Below are 20332 nucleotides of genomic sequence, written 5' to 3' on the forward strand. Positions count from 1 at the left end.
CCACAGGTCCCTTACAACCTCTACATTTGGGTGGGATACTCTGCTTTCATTTGTCTCCTAAAACACCTCAACTCAGACCTGCTGCCCGCTAGGAAGGATGCTGGGACAAGGAATGATCCCAAACTCAATCCTCCCTCAGGATTCTTCCCCAAGCAACAGCTCCCCACTCCAGAATATCCAGTGGTAACACAGTCAGAAGAGTGGAAAGACCATTTTATTGTGGACATCAGCTGGGGGGGCCCAGGAGTCACAGCGCTTCAGCTGATGAACACAAATCAGCACCTGCAGCAACAGAGTCACAGAGCTCTGAGAAAACCAGAAAGGCAGAAGGAGGCAGGATTTTGTTCGCTTTGGGAGAACAGCCCCTCAGCAGAAAGGGCCACTGTTGAGTTGTCACCTGGCACCAGCAGACTGAGGACAGCAGAGCCGGGACTCTCTGTGCTCCCAGGCTCCCTGTCCTGCATGACAGGTTTTCTCCCAGTACTGCCAGCAAGGACATACCAGCGCTCCTGGTGGCTCCCCAACACTCTCCATCTCCCTGACTGGCACCGTGGGACTCCCCTTCCCTCCCTCCCACGCAAGCTCCCTCCAGTGGCTGCACGTCCCTGCACCACAGCACAGCCAGAAGCAGCTGGAAGTCTCCCACTGTCATTTCTGCTGCCCTCCACCAGCCTCTCCAGGCTCCCAGCATTGGCCAGACTCCACAGGGAAAGAGAGGAGTGGGAGAAGGCATGTAGTAATGCCTCTACTGCTCGGCTGGAGCACCAGCACTCAGGGACTGAGCCCAGAGAAGAGAGACACTCGATGACATGGAGGCAGCTCAACTCCAGGTGGATCACCAGGGCTCTCTTGGCTCCCTGTGGTGTCCTGTGCAGCAGGAACGGACAGGGAGTGAGCTGAGCTCCAAGCCACCTCTTCTCTCTTGTCAGGCAGCTCTGCCCAAGAGCTGCCCGCTGCCAGAGGGACACCTCTGCCCAGCTGGGGAGCTGTGTTCCCCTAACCAGCTGTGCCTGGAGCATCCCCCAGCTAACCCAGCAGTGTGTCCCCCCACAACTCCTTCAGCTGCAGAAAGAGAGCAGACACAGCCTCAGGCCCTGCTGCCCCCCAGAAGGAGAGCAGAGATGGGTCTTTGCACTCATGGGGAAGGGCATGGGGGCAGAACAGAGGTGCTGCCCAAGCTCTGGCTCCCTCTGCCCTCTGTGTGGCATGGGCACAGTTGGGAATCTCCTGCCTGCCTCTTGTATGTGGGAACCACAACTCATCCGAAATTGGCAATGCAGGAGCCAGTGGGGCAGAGGCAGATGAGGGATGTCATGTCCTCATGGTGACCTTCCTGTTCTTCTTCTTCCCCAGCCAGCTCCTTCCCCCCACTCAGCACCCACAGCTGGTCCAGGGGACAGAAGGAGCTGTGGGCGGAGGTTGGTGTCCTGTTTGCTACATCGAGAGGCAAGCAGTGAGCTGGAGGTGGCTTCCACTGAGTCTGACACGCATTTATGTACGTGCCCTCGGATCCTGGGGAAACTGCAGTAAACAATCTGCAAGACAGATATTTCTGACACACACATGCTCTGCTCCAGATGTGCAGCAGTTCTGTGTGCGACCAAGCGACTCAGCCACCAGGACCATCCCCTTAAACACCAGTTTACACAATCTGTTACTGGGAGCCCCAGAAAACCAGCTTCTCCAGCGGGTTCACACACAGCCAGAGCTTGAACCCTAAGGGCAAAACCCTTGACCGTAATAATTCAGGGGGCAACAAGAAGCAGTGAAGCCACATGAAATAAATGTCAAGAGAGAGGTGCTGCTCCCAGCCTTGGGTTGCCTCCTCCATCCGTGGGGATGTGACAGCACAAGCCTGTGAAAGCACACAGGCTGCTAAACACTCGCTCCACGCTGTCCGTACCGATAACTGTCACTCGTCTTTCCCACGGGTGAGCGTGGGAGGGCAGGCTCAGGAACATCTCCACCAGAACACAGCACCCCGTGATTTAGCCCCGGTGCACAGTGCCAGAGGAATCTGTCCTTGGAACACTGTGAAGCCACACAGCAAGGGGGCATGTACAGCATCTCCTGCTCTGCTCTGCAGCCCCCTGCCCCTTCCAAACCCCTGTAATTGTCAGTACCATCCCCTCCCAAGTCCTCCCAAGATACCCACGCAGGGTAAATTTATGCCTGAAAAAAACCCCTCTAACTGAGGATTTGCCGTGGCAAAGCTATAAAGGTAAAAAACCCCCCACCATACAACCCAAATAATTGTTTATCAGCACTGGCATTTGAGTATAATTTTGAAAAGGAGCAATTCCTCTGAACAATTAAACACTTGGCTCCAACCACTGAATCAAATTTATTCCCAGACATTCTCCTTTACTGTATTACTCAGCTTTTTCCGAGTCTTACAAAAAACAGGACTTAGGTGCCTTGCCACCCAGAAACCAAAGGAAGCTTCCATGAAACCAACAAACACCTCCCATCCTCTCAACATTGTCATTAAAAAAGCAAAACAAACCAGAGAGGTTCTACAAGTCAGCCTATAAACCCAGGCATGAGGAGAGTAATGTCAGTGGTAATGGGGCAAGAAAGGCAGGGTAATTATACCGCACCAAATTTGCAATCATGCTGCATTCCTTGCCAGTGAAGGCCAGCTAAGAATTAGATACACCTTTTTAAATCATCAAAGGGAGTGGCTGCAAGATATAAGGTGCTGGGATTAAGATGAAGTTCTGGGTTTGCCAGTTCTCAGCAATGGCTTTGGTGGCTGGGCTGGGCATGTCATTAACTGCTCCCAAATGGTGTTCACACCATGCCACTTCTTTTTAATCTTTATATGATTCTCTGCATTTCAAGAGTCCCAGGCTCCCACTGAGCAAAAGGCTGTACAAACCCAGAAATGGAAGACAATACCTATCCACAAGGTTTTTTGCACTTGGTCAACCAGACAAGTTTGGTAACTTGAACCTCAGCACCATTTTGGTGGTGCACAAATATTTATCATGTTGCTCCAGCTACTACCACAAGGTCTGCAAGCTCAGGCCCTCAAGCATGATAACTCAAGAGCTTCCCTGCCAAGAAAGCTGTTAAAAATACTGAATGGGGGCTATTTTGTATAGATGATTTAACAAGCACTACATGGGTGAGGGAACAGATTTGGCTCAGACCTCTCCTTTCTCAGAAGAACAAGCACAGGAGCTTAGGTGAAGCACTCACCCTGCAGCTCTTTGCAGAGGGGAACCTGCTGGGAAGCTGGGTCCCAAGGAAGCCCCTCCATGGGTGAGAGGCACAGTGCTGCCCAGAAATGGAACCCTGCTCCATGGACTGCTGGGCAATGCAGGTAATCTCCTGGAGAACACCTCCCTCAGAGAAACTACAGGAGTGACAATCATGCAGGCAGGACAGCAGCACACAGAGGCAGAGCTCCTCTCTGGCTGCCTCACATTGTTCGTGGTGTACACAGGATTTTCAGTGTCATCCTGGGCTGTTAAAGGTTAAGAGGATAACACAGCACAGAAACAGAAAGGCACAGATCACCACAGCTTTAAAAACTCATGAATGTCCTTTTCCATCAAAATTCCATAGTGTAGGTTGTTCCAGTCAATCCACGGCCAACAAAACAAATGCTGCACTTGTGCTAGTTTGGGGAAAACATGCCAAAAAGACAAGCACAAGGCAAAGCAGCTAGCCAAATGGACAAGTCTTGCTATTTAATTATTTTGAAATGACAAAGTTCATTTAAAACCAGCTACAAAACAAATACATAATGACGGCCTCTCCCTTCATAAAACATCATGCTTTGGCACAAACGACTGGCTGGCCTGATTTTATGTCCAATGAATTTAATCTTATCCAACAAAGTGGCTCTCTGTACAGCAGAGAAGACAAAGGGTTCTTAAAAGAGCTCTTTGGACAATGTGCAACACCATACAACTAAATGAAAAAAAAAAAACAACTTAGGATGATTTCTGTTTTCTCTTAGGCCAACAAAAAAGAAAACATAATGCAGTTGGCATCAGCATCGTGGTGAGGTGAGCAGCACACAGGAGCTGAAACCCATCAAACTAATTCCGGTTCCACTTTGTGGTAAACTTGTGAATGCACTCACCTGACCACTGTAAAGCCATCTGTTTCTGATGTGTGATGGGTTCATGTTACTGCTCTATTTACAAATTCAGTCTCCAGCTTTTCCGTGTGGTGATGAGACATCCAGTGTTTTGGCAGGAAGGAAACAGTCCAGTGGTTTTCCCATGCCAAGACCTGGGCCACAGGGATGCTCACTGCCTTTGTGCCCAGCTGTGCTGGTACACCCTAAAGAAGCCATGACTTCAGTACGTGACTTCCAAACATGAGCTTCTATGAGCCATCCCCAGCTGGGCACCCAGAGAGGAAAACATGCCCAAATTAGTGGGCACTACTGAAAAAGTAGCCAAGCCTCTAAACACTTGCACAATCTGTACTTACACTCAGTACCTCTTGATTTCTCAAATGGCATCACCTACTGATTGCAAGTGTTTCCCAACGGACACCATCATATTGAAACCCTAAATATTGCAGTGACTTTGCTTCTCCCACTCCACTTTACTCAATGTAATTAATCCTCACAGCGCCTCAGAGGAGGAAGGACAGGGACATTCACCAACCCAGCCCAGTGTGCAAGCGAGAGGCACGAAAAGCCAAGGGACCTGTGCGAGGTCCTGCAGAGCACGTGCCAAGTCCAGTTGCTGTGTCACGTTTCTAAAGGGATGCTCACGCCACCAAATCCCAGTGGTGAGGAAGTGATAAGAAAGCCTTCCTCAATTCCCCCCACCCAAGACCCTGAACTCATCAAAAGGACCACGACAGCATGTTTGGCGGGTTGAGTCACTCCTGCTGTGGTACAGGCGAGGGATTCCTGGCGTGGCACGAGCAGGGCCGGCGGCTTCGGGCGGAGGTCGCCGTACTCCCGCAGAGCGGGACACCCGCAGACGCCGCCGCGTTGCATAACGACGGCCACTGCATGTCAATGGGAGCTCACCGGCACGGGCCGGCTTATGCAATTACCGCACCTCGCCGGAGGCTGCAGGGACGGCGGGCCCAGGGGAGCTGCGGCCGCACTCGGCCGGGAGACTGCCCTCACCCTCCGGCCGGAGCTCTGCCCACCGACCCCGCTCGGGGTCTCAGCCCCCTGAGGGTCCCCGCCACGAGGCACGGACGGGAGCGGGGTGGAGGTTCATTTCCAAAGGCCCGAGCCGTGTCCCCACCTCTGGAGGAGGGGAGTCACCCAGGACGCCCGGCTCGGCACATCCTCGTTGCCGGGGTGTCCAAGCTCGGACATAAAGGTGATCCCTGACATGATGAGCGCGGGGCTCCTGCGGCCCCTCCCCAGGCACCCATCACCTGCAGGCGCCAGGTGAGGGGCCCGGACTGGCGGGGCCCGGGCTCACCGCCATCCCCCCAGCCCAGCGGAGCCGCGCTCTCCCCGTACGCCGAGGGACGGCCCCGCCGCGGGGCTGCGGAGCGGAGGAAGCGGCAGCAGCCCCCGCCCCGCCCTGCCCGGCTCCCCCTCGGGCCAAGGGCTGGGCTCCCCGCCGGGCGAGGCAGTGCCAGCCGGCCACCTCCCCTCCTCCTCTTCCTCCTCCTCCTCCTCCTCGCCTTCCTACTTCTGCACCGGCTCCGCTCCGGCTCCGCCGCTACCCCTCCGCCGCCGGGGCTGCCACAGACCCCCCTCCCTCCATCCCTCCCGCCCTCTCCCCCGCCCTCCGCCCTGTCCCCAGCGCCGCCGCCGCTTCCACAAGATGGCGGGGACCGTGGCCGAGCGGGACGCGCTGGTGAGTGCGGCTGTGGGCACCGGGACGGGGCTGGGGGCCGGGCAGGGCACCTGCGGAGCGGGGCGGGCTGGGGGGCTCCACCTGGCCCTGCCTCAGCGGTCCCCTTTTTACCTGCAGAAAATAGAGGACGGACATTTAAACAACTCCCTGGGATCTCCGGTGCAAGCTGATGTGTACTTCCCTCGCCTGGTAAATCACCTTTGTTTATTTATTTTTTTTTTTTTTTAGGGTGGGGGTGGTGGTGTATTTTATTTTGTCAACCCCTTTACTCCCCCCCCGCCCCCGCTCAGCTCCGGCTGCACAAGGGCGGCCGCTGCTGATGCCGAGCTGACCCTCGCCACCTTCCCCCTGTCCTTTCCAGATCGTTCCCTTCTGTGGGCACATCAAAGGAGGAATGAGGCCGGGGAAGAAGATCTTAGTTATGGGCATAGTGGACCTCAACCCCGAGAGGTAACACCTGGGCAGGGCTGCTCGCACCGGAGGCACCGGGCCCGGGGAGGGGGCGAAGGGGGCGACCACCCTCACGTACACACACACACATCCACACGGATCCCTCCTTTCTGGAAAGGATTATTTTTATCATTTTAAATATAGCATGCTGATTTCTCCTTTGACCCATAGAGGGGGCATTTCTTCAAGGGATTCCGTTTTCACTTGGGAGTGAAGAAGCATATCAAGCATATCTGTCTGCATATATGTACACATATATGCACAACGCCATGCACACACACACATATATATGCCATAACCATGTCCTTGTCTCTGCTGAGCTTTCAGAGAGCTTTGAACAAGCTGATCTGTCTTCCACCCTGAGCTGCTATATGGCTTCAATAAGCTGAGAAATAAGACTGGCGGCATTTGGGGCTTATTTGATTTTTTTCTGGCTGAATGAGAACTGTTCTGTTTGTGTTGCAGCTTTGGCATCAGTCTGACTTGTGGAGAGTCAGAAGATCCTCCTGCAGATGTAGCCATAGAACTGAAAGCTGTGTTTACAGAGAGACAGTTTGTCAGAAACTCTTGTGTAGCCGGAGAATGGGGGGAAGAGCAGTCGTCTATTCCTTACTTTCCATTTATACCGGACCAGCCTTTTAGGGTGAGTACCGGGATGGCAGTGGCTTACACCGTGTCTGATAAAGTGTCATTTGATACGAGTTGCAGCAGAACCTGACGTGCCTTTCATGAAATCAGTGTAGCCTGCACTGCTCCAGTTGAGACACCAGTTGCTGGTTTGTTTGTATCCATCGAGTTGCATGGAGATCCCACTGCTACGTGCAGCTGCAGGCAGTTCAGATGGGGCTGTGAACACCTCACCTGGGTGCTATGACAAGTCAGAGGTTGTAATACTGTGTGATGAAGCACAATTTCCTGAGCTTAGTTTTATACCCATAAATTAAGAAATACCTCTATGTTATTACAGGCAGTGCATTACAAGTTATTACTGGAGAATGTTAATATTCAGTGGGACTGCTGTATATTTTGATGGTTTTTTTAATGGACATACCATTTGCAATTTAGTGCAGCTAATAAGGATCGTGTTCATCCTTTGTCTCCAGGGATGTTACGTTAAGGTTGACCGTAGGTCTTCGTATTAGCAGATTAAACAGCTAAGCAATAGTGGTATTCTTCTCTGAACCCTGGGATTAAACCTTCCGTCAAATTTAAATCTGTAGTCACTTGAAACTGGTGTATATGGAAAGTGCTGTGGTGCTGTGGATGGACTGGGATGACCTAGAAGCGGATTCCCATCTGTAGTGTTTATGGTTATGTGAAGATGTCTTTGCAAATCAGGACTAACAAAGTATGCAGCTGCAGAGGGCTGCTTCTCTCTCACTACATTGAGGAAAAAAGGCTGCATGCCTTTTCCATGCAGCTGACCCAGAAAACCCCTCCTCCTCCCTGTCCCTCTTAAAAAACCTTACTGGCCCCTCTGCTAAATGCCAGTGCTGTGACCAGCTGCCAAACTCTTAATCCTTCTTGCCCCCAAGATAATCTCCCCCAACCCCAAAAGCTCACCATCTCCCCAGATGCTTGGTGTTTAAGAGGGTGTTTATGACTGGTTTTGCTGCAAATTGGTTGCGCTCTACTTGCTTCTACAAACTCACCCTCCCATCAGAACTGGCAACACCCTTTGCTGGTGTGGGAAATGCACTTGAAAAGGCTTGGAGGCTGGGTCCTGCTCCATCTGAGAGGGTTCCACTGCCTCCTGCACTGGGTGGTGCCTGGGCCCTCAGACAAGCCAGACAAATTACCCAGAGCAAGTTTTGTGCATGTCCCACTAATGACAGTTGAAGTTACAGGACAGCAATAGCGCACATTTAGCATGGGAGACTGTAGAAAGGGAGTTGTTCTTTTGCCTTTTTTTCCTTCTTTTTTCCCAAATGCCCAAATGGAATTGAGGCTCCCAATTGACTTTGTACCTTTGATGGTCTCCCTCTCAGTGAATAAATTAAACTATTAAGTGTTCTTGCCAGCTACTTGTGATCCAGTCCAATTAGCACTGTGGCGTGGCCGCGGGTGATGTGAAAAGCGGACCGTGAGCAGTGTTAACCATATCTTTTACATAACAAGGCCTCAGGCAGGCACTGCTGCAGTGACACAGGAGCTCCGTGGCAGCACAGCCGCTTCCCTGGTACCTGGTGCACTACCAGGGATCCAGGAGTTCCAGTCCTCCTGGACTGCCTGCTGCCATTTCTCCCATTGCAACGTACTCTAAGTCACTTGGGCTTTGGCTCAGTCAGTTTGTCATGGGCCCTGTTCCCATTTTTATACACTGTAATAGCAGCAGAGTCAAGTGTCTGGTAGCAGCATTTCACTCCGGACTTCCAGCCTCTGGAAATGACCCAGGATTTACATGTGGCTTCCCTGAAGATTTTCTCCATAGTGTGTCTAGATCTAGAGGTCTCCAAGGGCCTGTAAAAGTGCACATTCTGTGCTCTCGTGTCCCAGCTTCCTGCCGGGGCACTTCCAGCAAAGCTTAACAACAGGGCACCTTCTCAAGCCACCCCTAACATCAGGAAACTCTCAACGTGTCCAAGCTTGATCAGCTCCAGACTTTGTTGCTTTTCCAGAGTATTTCTGCAGGTCTCTCAGCAGGAGGGATGAGCTGTGTCCCTCCCTGATCCTGTTTGTGCATCCTGCGAACGGTCTAGCTGAATTCCAGCAATCCTGCACTGCATTTCCTTCACTGCAGCCCCAGGATGGGGTCTAGTCTGACAGGGACTGTCTGCAGCCCCGGGAGTGAAGGGTTTCCAGTTCTGCAGCAGCTGTGTATGTGTGGGAGGGGAGGACAAACTTACATCCCCCTTCCGTGTTTACTCCCTTCCAGTAAATTAAAAGCGGTGTGGAAAGCATTGCTGAGGGAACTGCCCAGTTATGCAGCAAAAAAAACCCCCCACCAAAACCAACAACTTTGTAGCAAGGAATGTAAAGTTTGGGTTGGAGATAAAATTTCCTCCTCCTGTGATTAGCAGTTTGAGTCTGTTTCTGGCATTACTCCAAGACACAAAACCTCCCAGTAGCCAGTGGACTGGGTTCCAGCGTGCTTACTGCTACGGCAACGTGAGATTGGATTAATGTCCCTGTTCAGCAAGAGCAGATCCATCATAGTGTAACTGGTGTCAAAGGCACAAACTGGTCTCAGCCTTGCCTCTTGCATGGCACGTAAGTAGCACAGTGTGCAGCTGCACCAACACTATTTGAAGTGTTCTTTGTGTGCTGTGAAGTAACTTCCCAGTTACACTGTGAACAACATGCTTCAATGTTTTATCTTTTACAGGTTGAGATACTTTGTGAGCATCCCCGTTTTAGAATATTTGTGGATGGACATCAGCTCTTTGATTTTTACCACCGTATTGAAACACTCTCAGCAATTGACACAATAAAGATAAATGGAGATCTTCAGCTTACAAAACTGGGCTGAGCTTGTTAGGACTGCAGATTCCAAACCAGCTCAGGTGCCATCGTCTGTTGGGAGCAGTGACAGCCGGCTCTGGACACAGCTATGGTAGGAAGGCTGCCCTGTTCCTTTTCCGCATGCAGTTCTTCACTCCTGTGCCGATGAACCGGGCTGTTTTTTATCCTAATGAAGAGCACTGTTGGTTAATAGACATTGAGCCGTTTTTCTTGGATCAAAATAGCCCACCTGTGCTGGATAATCAAATTGGAATGGATTCAGAAAGACTTGCAGTCTTGTTTCAAATCTCACAGAAAAGGCAGTCTCTGAAATGCAGCGCTAAAACCGGTTACTGAACAGTAGTGACAACAAAAACAAGTTTTTCTTTTGCAAATACTGTTTCTGCACTGAAGTGGAGTAGTGTAGCACAACATAGGGCCACGTGCTGACGTCCTTACCCAGGGCCTGAGCCTGGTTCCATGGAAATCAATGGCAAAACTCCCACTCACTTTAATGGGGTACAATCAAACTGTCTAGTCCTTAGTCAAGCACAATTCCCACTGATTTCTATGGCGTTTTTGCACACGCCTTGGGGCCTGCCCTTCTGCTGGTGTAAATCAGTATTAACTCCATAGCTTGTAATGGAATTTTGCTGATTGCCCTCAGCTGCTGGTTTGCCCCAAGGACTGTGCAAAAACTGACTGAGGGTGTGTGGACACAGCCTGTGTATTTTAGTCAGGGAATTTGCATAGAATGTAGATCGTTATGAGTTTTTGCACAACGTATTGTTAATACAATTTTTAAAACTTATCTGTAGTTTATTTATTTATACTCATTGTATGTATTATTAGTAAAAATGAACAATCTTACTGACGGTTAAGAACAGCAAAGTGTAAACATTTTGAATGTACAAAATGTCTTAGGTTCTTTGGGTAAACTTTACATATCGTTCTTGAAAAACCATGTTTCCTATCGCACATTTAGTTACATTTTAATGGAGCCCTCTAGGCCCTGGGAAAACGTGGGCATGGTAGTTGGTGAGGGGAACTCTGCATATTCACTAGAATCTGTTTTTCAGGGCTTACTAACTTTGCTGCACAGGATAGGTTTGAGTTGAAGTCGATCCATTTTAAAAATTTAAACAGCAAATTTGTGGGTTTTACTGTGCTTTCATAACCTGAGAAAAAGTTAAATTTGGCAATCTCTTAGTTCAGAAAGAGAACCGGCCTCTTTCCAAGGGAGATGGGCAATTTTTTTACACTTGTTTGAGAACATATTTGGCCTTTGATATGACAATTAAAACTTGTCTAGACAGCCAAGTTATTAATGCTTGAAAATCAGCTACGGCACATGAATAATAACTTTAAAAGTAGCTTTTTAAATAGTAGGTATAGCTGTATAAACACAGTCATTGCGCTACACTATAAGTGAACACAGCCACTTTTCTTGACTTCTTTAGGACTAAATACACTTTTTTTCCTTGGCTGCTCACAGTGGACTTTAGTGGGTCTTTCTGAGTAGTTATAATCATGATATAAACATACATTTAGGCAATTTTGAAAACACATAATATAGGGACTAGAACACAGACTATAAAAACATCCTTTGTAGCACAGTATTTAAGGAAAAAAAAAAGCCAACAAAAAGAGAAGAATCTCACAAATGGAACTATATTAAACCTGCAATAAAAGTGGGGTTTAAAGCAACCAGAACTGGAATATCCAAAGTTAAGGGTAGAATGCCAATGCAAAGCCTCATTTTGTGCTAATTTGGCCTGCAGTTAAGAAGCCTTAGACTGCAGGCTGAAATTCCAACTGTGGCTCTAGTCCAAAGCCTGTTGAGGTCAATCAGAGTGCTCTGAGCATAGAAGCCTGATTCTTATTTCATGCAAGTGCAAATCTCTTTGTAAAGCCCGGGGGTTGTTGCTGCTGCTGCAGATGAATTAAGAATCAGGCTGCCACCTATAAAATACAAGTTAAAAATTTAATTTTTAGCCTTAACATTTGACGTTCCCTGACTTTTCTTCCTACTTCCAAAATAAAAGAGAACCTGTTGTTTTCCAGATGATCTTTTTATCTGGTGTGTGGCTTTTAAGCTGTACATCAGATTCTATTTGTACTCCACATTGAACTGAAATGTTCCTGTCTTGCTCTGTTATTACTCTTTTACATGATACATAATGACTGTGTCATTTTCCATTGTATAAAGAATGCTGACAGTGTTTCGGTACAAAATATATTCTTAAAAATTATGATAATAAAAATCCAAGGGAAAGGTGCTTCTACATGAGGTATTTTGGATTTTTCTCCAGCTTGGAAATTCCCTATGGTTCCAAAGCTGATGCAGGCAGAAGATGAATTCTGTTTGGAGAGAAATTTAGCACCTAAATGTGCCTAGTGCTTTTTCCAGCTGGACATCCGAAGCCAGGTTTGCTGAGTGCCTGGGCCTGGCCTGCTGGGCCAGTGGGAAGTGTAAGTAGCACCATGACCCTACAGTAGCACAAACCCAAAGGGAATCTCCCTGACAGCCCACCAGTAGAGATTCCCCCTCCATGTCTTTACTGCATCCCAGAAAAAGCATTTTGGCTGCCTTGGATTTTCACAGCCCCCACACGTTTTCTCTCCTGCAGGGGCCCGGCACAGCACAGTGCCTACACCAGGGATGCCAAGGTGAACTCAGTGCAGTGTCAGGGGCATCTCTGGGTGGAGCCAGGGCCCGGTGATCCTGCCTTGCTCCTGTTCCCACCCGCTGTGCTGGGCACTCCCATTTGTTCCTGCTCCAGGAGTTTGCTGTCTGGGGAAAATGCTCTTTTGACCCTGATTCTGCTTTTGCCTTTGCATAACTCTGCCACCTGATCCTGCCCTGTTGTGGTTTCTGAGCCAGGCTTTGAGGCAAGAAAGGCTGTGAATCCTCTTCTGATGGGTTATGGCTTGGCTGAGAGCTCAAGAAAGGGCAGAAAGTCGCAGTTAAAGAAAGCTTCCACATCTATCTGTCTATCACCTGATTGGAAGCCTTTTTATTTTTCTTTTGCTCTTGGCACTACCAGGCGATGGCAGGCGAAAAAAGGATGATGTCTGTGTAACCAAGGGCTGTTCCCCTCGTGCTTGACTTACACAGGCTGATCATGTTAAGAAGCAACTGAGAACACTTGCACGTGCAGTGTAAGTCAGAGAAAACTGAGGCCTTAATTGTTTCTACTCAGTTGGACTTTGGGTCAAATCCAAATGTTTCAAATGGGAGACTGCACTGCAAAATTTATACCTGAATTTTTCAGTCTCCACAATTTAAGGACTATTCGTATCTTCATTTTGGATATAAGCCCTAATAGACATGAAATAAAGACTGTTTCCAAAATAGGCCAGGTTTATAAAATGTTTTTCAGTAGGGACAAGTAGTCTGTGAGCTTCTTCTTCAGGACTTCAGGAGTGAATGAACCAGCCTTTGAAATCTTATGCTAAAATTTATTAGCTGAATATTTCCGTGGTTTCCTCTGAATGAGGAAGTTGATTCTGCAGAGAAAGAAGTCTTCAATGGGTAAAACCCATGTGCAGAATCACTCAACTTAGCATAGCTTTATTTTTCCAAAGAGGAAAAAGAAAAAAAAACACAACTAACCAAAAAAAATCACAACCAAATTATTTAGTTATGTTTGGGATTGGCTGTGATAAATCTGATTTGATTTAAATAAAACAAAACTAGGTTATTGCCTGTTCAGAAAGAGCGTTGAAATATTTCAGTGTCGTGTGAGGTAGTCTGTCTAAACACATTTCACACAAACGCTTTTTCACAGACAACTTGCTAAAACTCTTACAAAATACCTTCTTTTTGTGTCACGATTAGAAATGTTTGCCCCACCTTGAAAGAACATTTTGTACTAAATATTCATATGTTGTCTATGAGAACTTGCACTAACATATTATATTCTCCCTCCCCTCCCTGGCTAGTTTAAGCAGAAATAGGCGTAATATTGCTAAACCGGTTGACTGTGACATGTGCTTGAGGCCTAGCATCTTTCTCAAGGGCTGTTTTGAGTAAACAGCCTGAAAACCAAAGGGAGAGCCTGAATCACCATTCTGCTATGCCAGCTTTCCACCCTTGTCACTCTCCTGCTGTGAGGCTGAGAGTGAAGCCCAGAGATTTTCACGCAGGGAACAGCACTGAGATTTTTAGCTTTGGCTTTGAAACTATTCACTGTGGAGGAAACAAGGCCAGAGTAGCCACAGCGCCCATCAGCTTGGTAGTGAGGTTGGGGTAGCATGATGCACTGTAGTCCTAACAGAGCAGGAGTTCAGAGGGCATTAGTGGGCATTTCAGAGCCAGACAAGAGCACAGGCTGTGGAGATACAGGGCAGCTTCCCAGGGATGGGTTTTTCCCACGTTTTTGGCTGGTACCTTCTGCAACCCCCTAGCAGGACATGTGGCAAAAACCAGCATTGCTTACAAGCTTGGACAGCATGGATTGGTTCATGTTCCTACTTGCCTGATGTGAAAGAGGCTCCCAAATAAATAACAGGAGAATATAGGAGTAGCCATGCCACTGAGGTATTTTTTTCCACGCTGACATTCAAGCGTTATATCCAATTTGAGGCTCATTTTGCCTCCTATCCACAGGAAATGTTCCCCCCAGAATACCTCAGCACTGTTTTCTGCACTGAGGCTACACAGAGACACTTCCATGCAGAAAACAGCAGAACCACAGTTCTGCTGAGCCAGTTAGCAACCTCCCAGCACCCCTGGAGCTGACGTGACAATGTAAGGAGCAAGAGTTAGGGGCTGAGGCAGCCCCAAATGCCCTCTGTGATAAGCACAGAAGTAAGGAAGAAAAGCTTACGCCAGTGTAGGAACGGTAAGTGAGCTGGTGAGGGTTTTTGTAATCGTGGTATTGTTCTGATTTTCTCACGTGGACCAGAAAGCGCACAGGTGAAAGTCACTTTGCAATGAATGGTGTGCAGGGTTAGAACCACGGCCAACCCAAACAGGCAGAAAAAAAATATTGAGCTGCAGACGCCCTATCTGGCTTTGATACACCCTCCCAGCTCCTCCCAGCAATCACTGCTGTTATGAACATAGACAATTACTACAACAAGGAGATTCAGCAGCATGTGCAACATCAAAATAATAAACTCCTACTCTTCCACAAGTCCTCCCTAGCTCCTGTTGCTAGGCCTCTCCATCTGTCTGTCAACAAATAACTATGTCCTTCTGCTTTTAAAATCCATGTCAAAAATCCCTTTGACTTTCATGGAAATAGGTCCCTAAGAAAAGAGTTATTTCTAGCTCTCACTCTCCAGTTATTTTCAGCTGGGGCATACTCTAAAACTGAGTTTATTTTTAAGTGTGAATAGAGGACTATTTCTGACTGCATTATACATTGGATAGAGTCAACAGGAAGCACAGCCTCTCTCTGCTGCAGGAACACTGGTTTCACAGTTTGCTGGTGAAATGTCTTGTATTCCTTACCTTCTGATTTTAAAAAGTGAGAGTGTGCACAAAACGACCGGGCAATAACAGCAATATGTATCACTCACCACAGATCTATTTTTATGTGTTGTGTTGATTTCATAATGAACTTTTAATAACAATAAAACATGAAATCTTCACTAGGTTGTTCTGTCTTTTATCTGAACTATCAATGCTCATTACATATCCTCTTGACTTCTTTAACTTCTGGCATTTTTATCTCCTGTTTTTCAGACTCTTTCCCTCATTAAACTGTAGTGTGAAACTTTAGAATGAGATGTGCAGCTTTGGTAGCAGCTTGTGTAGAACTGCCTTACAGTTTAAATGCACCGTACAGAACAACCAAATAACTTCATTAGAGGAAAGAAAAGCTTGCTGACTCTTGCAAGACTCCTGCTGACATCACTGGGCAGTGTAAGCCTCAGGAGTTAACAGGCACGACTCAGACCTCAGAGCCAGGCTATGAGACACAGGTCACTGATCACTTCTGCACAGGATAAAACAGCAGTGTAAGTCACACGTGTGCTTCAGCTCACTCCGGTGGGGCTGGATTCATAGGTGAGTGTTACAGGGTGAGTAAAACCACCAGATCAGCTCCAAGGGCACATTATCATGAGATCCAGTGTTTCACTTTTTGGTGTTACCTTAACTAAAGTTCACATTGGCCTGACTGAGTGCAAGAGGAAACTTTAAGGTCTCAGCTTCCCTCAGTTAAAGTTATTGAAAAATTCTGCGTGACCCAAGTGGGGTAAGGGTTATGCCCTACATCCTGTTGTGGCTGTAAAACACAGAAGAGGTTTTCTGAGGAAAACCTCAAAATTCAAACGGTACTAAAGCAGTCGATGAACAGGTTTTGAATACAGCTAGTTCTGTGTTTTTTTCCCAATAAAATGACTGATTCATATGCTGCACGGGAAGTTCATCCTAGCTCTAAGCCATGAGTATTAATCTGTGGCCATCCCTGCTCAAAGCTGGCCAGAGACTGGGCCTTAGTTTACTGCACACAACCCTAAGAAGGAATATGTTGACATTTGGAGATTCTGAGATAAAACACAGCATTTGGTAACCTCAGTGCAAACCAGAAATGTCTGTGAATGGTATAAAAGCATCATCTAGTCCCCACCAGACAGCAGAACCACACAGCACCTGCAGAAGTGCCTGGGGGGATATTCAGAAGGCGGAATATACATTAAATTTCACCACTTGCATGGGCTAACTCCTACAGAGGCCCTTGGAAGGCTCTCGTGTGACCTCTAGTACCAAAGTAAACTATAGGCATGTTTTGGGGGGAAGGGAAGGGGTCAGCAGGACACCTAATGTGGCAAGAGCCATGTGTACTTCTCTCCCATTCAGATCAGTACTACAGACACCTCACAGCTGGGCCTTATTTTGGTGGAGTGTTTCTGAGCTTCAAGTGAAGCCAATTCATGTTGAGGGATTTACCCACAGGAATACCATGAATATGACTCTTTGCTAGCGCTGCACTTGATTTTATTTTTAAATTATGACTTTCACCACTTTTCTAAGAATAGAGGCTGGCTCTGAAATGCCACATCGGCTCCAGCATTCTTCAAAAGTTACACATTTCTTATCCTGTTGAGGTTTTGAGGCTTCAGTTTCCTCACTGGTGCCTTGCTAGACCAGGGCTGTGATGCCAGGAGGGGTCATTCTGTGAAAGACCCCAAGGAGGAGGTGTCTTTCAGCAGCTCTCTTCCCAGGAGTAAGAAGCAAGAACAAACCAGTGTAATGCTGACTTCTGGTTGGCAGAGCAGGGCTTCCTTGTGACTCTGAAAGGCAGGAACAAAAGCCTGGTTAATCAGAAAAACTGCACTGAAGCTGAACAGCAGATCTAAGCAGCAGAGAAAAGGAGGGTTTCAGTACTAAGCAATCTGATACTAACAGCAGAGCCATGGGCTGGACTTGCTTCATTGGAGCAGAGAAGCAAAGCTCCATTCTGGTGGAGCGGCCTCTTGCCAAGCATGGATGGAGATGCTGGAGGTTTCTGACAGTGCTCAGTGGCTCTGCCTTCGCTTGGCTCCAAAAAAACCCTTTGATGGGCAAAAAGCCAGCGCTGACAGTATTGTAATATATGACAAGCTCCAGTAGCAGCTCCAGCACTGCATGCTCCAAGAGGCAGAGAGGATTCTTTCCTGGCTGCTCTCTAAGAAATTTTCTGTTCAATGGGAAAGATAATGGCTGTCTAAGAGAGATCCAGACCAGAACTAAGGGCAGAATATGGCTCTAGGTAGAAAAAACACTTTGGAAAGTAACAGATTGACTACAGCCTCCAGGGGAAAACAAAGTATTTTAATATAAAAGTACAAAGCCTGCAGCAAGGATAGAGGGGCTCCTTTTACACCTCATTTTGGAAGAAAGATGCAATGAGCTACAGTGGCTATTAAACAGACTCTGAGGGACAAAACCGGGAGCAGCATTGGATTACTGTGTGAGTGCAGAACACGGCTTCCACATCCATTCCCCTCCATTTCCACTGCGTTTCCTCAGGGGTGGCCAGTCCTCTCCCTGTGAGAGAACCATGGCTGGAAACCCCACTGCCAGGGGAGCTCTACTGTGGCTTCAGAGCTTTATGTGTCTTCTAACAGACACCAGCCAAGGTGTACTTAATTTAGTACCGCTCACTGAAGAACTTCAAAGCACTGACAAAATCTAAAATTAGCATTAAGTCATGAATGGCCCTTGCCATTTCTAACATTATTGCTGTTATTCTATGGGCAGGGAGAGGGAAGAGCAGAAATGCAACAGCCATTACTCAGCAGTCAGTGCTGTAATTCGGAATGCACTGATTTCCACACAGTGCTCCATCACTGAGACTTTGGGCTACAACATTGAAGTTCAGGCTCCCAAGCCCCCTCCCCCCCTTTGCTCACCAGGCAGACATTATTTGGACAAAATATACGATGGCGAGGTTGAGTACAGCTATACACTGCGTAGCTCCTCTGGGATCAGAGGCACTATTTGTAATGCAAAATCCTTCCAAAATATGACTTTTTATAATAGTAAAAATGAATGGCATTCCATCAATTTTTTTCACAGCCTTCACTGACTCACAGTGCTTTCAACTGCCATTTAAATAATGCAGAAGAGGAGATAGAACAAGATCAGGGAGTTTGCTGCACCTTAAATTTAGAAGATGATGTGCACACGTTTCCCTAGACAAAATACAGCAATCATAACCAGAGTGATGCAAAATCTCTCTTGATTTTGGTGGAAGTACACGGATAGCAACAGAGCACCTGCTGGAGTAGGAGCTGGTTTAAGGTTCCCATAATAAACCTTACCACTTTGAGTTACTCCAAAGATGCTCTCAAGCAAAATAACAGGATTTCATTAAGCAAAGGCAAGCACATGATTGTTTTAATGCAATGTAAAGCTGAAGCTGTGATAATGCAGGCTAGGAGATTATGTTTTTAAGTGAAAGGGAAATTAGTTGCAATTATAATTGTTGTAGTCTTTATATATTGCCAGCTGTATTGATTACCTTCTTCCTGTATGTGACTGGCAACTAGGGAACATGATCCATTACCTCATGCTAGTGTTGGAGAGCAGCAGAGATGGGTGTATTTTTAGAAACAAGATTCCTGCAGTGTAATTGTAGCAACTGGGTGATCATATACATGCATATTAAAATACCAACAGATGAATTCCTGGACAGTACCAGCAAACATTTCACTGTTTGGGGTAAGAGGAAAGGGCAAGAATGCACAGCTCAGGAATTCAACAACTGCAAGCACAGAGGTTTTACCTCTGAGAGTGTCCTCTGAGGGCTGTGTGGCTCACAGTCTGAAAGGGAAGCTGTGAAAAGGCAGAATCTTTTCCTCTCTAGGATGAAAAGATATGACGTCAGAGGGCCCATATGTCTCCTGTCCTACCTGGTCCCATTACACATGAGATTATCTCTGTAGCAGTACAGTGAACTGATGGCCATCTCTCAGCATCCTTCAAGGGCTCAGTCCTGGGTCTCAGCTACCAGCGGGCAGTGTTTGGGGTGCCCGTGTTGCACAGCCAAGCATGGTGCAGAGGTCCCTGGCTCACTAAACCTCACCAAACCTCACCAGGACTGCAGAAGTGTAAGGCTGATTCCTGGGAACAAAACTATACAGATGTGGGCAGACAGCTGGGAGGGCCAAGTTGCTTGTAAGCAGACTTGGTTGTGAGGCAACCAGGGGCTGTCTGTGCAGGGCCGAAGTGTAGCAGCATCTGCTGGGAACTTACAGGTCTCATAAAGCATTTATTTGTCTCATGTCAGAGAAGCTGTTCCAGACTCTCTGGGAATTAATCAGCCAGGTTAACAGTCCTGCCATTGTGCTGGTTTAGACAGGACTTTTACAGGACCAGCAGAGGTCTGAAACTTTCCACTAAGAGCCAACCTAAGAGTCTGTAAGTAGAGCAGAATATGAGTTCACTTGTGGAAGAAATAACTAAAGTACACTTGAAGCATTCAGCAGTCACTCAGGTAGTGTCAGAATGCCAGAATCCCAGTAGACTGTTATTGTATCCAATATAAATAAACTGATGGTCACAGACCATCACAGGAGCATGGTGACCATTATACTTGATAAAACTGGCAGTGCAAATAGCTCCCAGGCTTGGTCGTGTTAACTGGAATGTGTTTTGGAGGACAGCACAAGGGATGCTGTGACAGACAGCTGATGCCTTAGGTTTTAACACACATAGGCATCACAGCTTTAGTGTAGCTACCTCAGAAACCCAGTCAATAATCTTGAAATTTATGTTTTTACCACTGTTACTGCAGTGATTACAATTGGTGTTGGAGGCTATCTAATGCCTGACCTTTTGCAGGATCCTGTTACTTCTATACATGTGGATATTGTTCATGAGTGGCAACATACTACATGCAAAGAAAACCCCTGTCTGCCCTCAATGTACCACTCTTCTGTCTCATTATATGCCCTTTCATCCTTTAATGGATGAATAAAGAGAAGACCATAACCTAACTTCTTAGTACCACTTAGCTTTCTTTACACTTTCATCATGTTTATTACCACCTTTTTCAAGGTACACAGACCTTTTCAACTTAATGACCAAATAACACACAGGAAACTTTTCTAAAAGATGTCTTCAATCCACGCTGTAAGAATTAACAGTCACCAGAGTCAAAGTAAATTGCAGGTGGTGGTGAATTGCCTAACATCCTGATGTA

The 20332-nt window shown here is 47.3% G+C and overlaps 1 protein-coding gene across 1 annotated transcript; it reads left to right on the forward strand.

Moving 5' to 3' along the window:
- The first annotated feature begins 5557 nt into the window (after nucleotides 1-5557).
- LGALSL (galectin like) lies at nucleotides 5558-15290 on the forward strand. Its single transcript, XM_032103547.1, has 5 exons — nucleotides 5558-5798; nucleotides 5916-5987; nucleotides 6160-6248; nucleotides 6714-6891; nucleotides 9574-15290. The coding sequence occupies exons 1-5, from the start codon at nucleotides 5766-5768 to the stop codon at nucleotides 9715-9717; spliced, it is 516 nt and encodes a 171-aa protein (XP_031959438.1). The 5' UTR covers nucleotides 5558-5765; the 3' UTR covers nucleotides 9718-15290.
- The last annotated feature ends 5042 nt before the right edge of the window (nucleotides 15291-20332 follow it).

This window comes from Corvus moneduloides, chromosome 3, assembly GCF_009650955.1.
Source record: "Corvus moneduloides isolate bCorMon1 chromosome 3, bCorMon1.pri, whole genome shotgun sequence".
In the NCBI taxonomy this organism is placed as follows: domain Eukaryota; kingdom Metazoa; phylum Chordata; class Aves; order Passeriformes; family Corvidae; genus Corvus; species Corvus moneduloides.

Coding starts and splice junctions, on each gene's coding strand:
- LGALSL (XM_032103547.1), top strand. CDS start 5,766: ATGGCGGGGACCGTGGCCGAGCGGGACGCGCTG. Junction 5,988..6,159: donor ATGTGTACTTCCCTCGCCTG/GTAAATCACCTT, acceptor TGTCCTTTCCAG/ATCGTTCCCTTCTGTGGGCA. Junction 6,892..9,573: donor TACCGGACCAGCCTTTTAGG/GTGAGTACCGGG, acceptor TATCTTTTACAG/GTTGAGATACTTTGTGAGCA.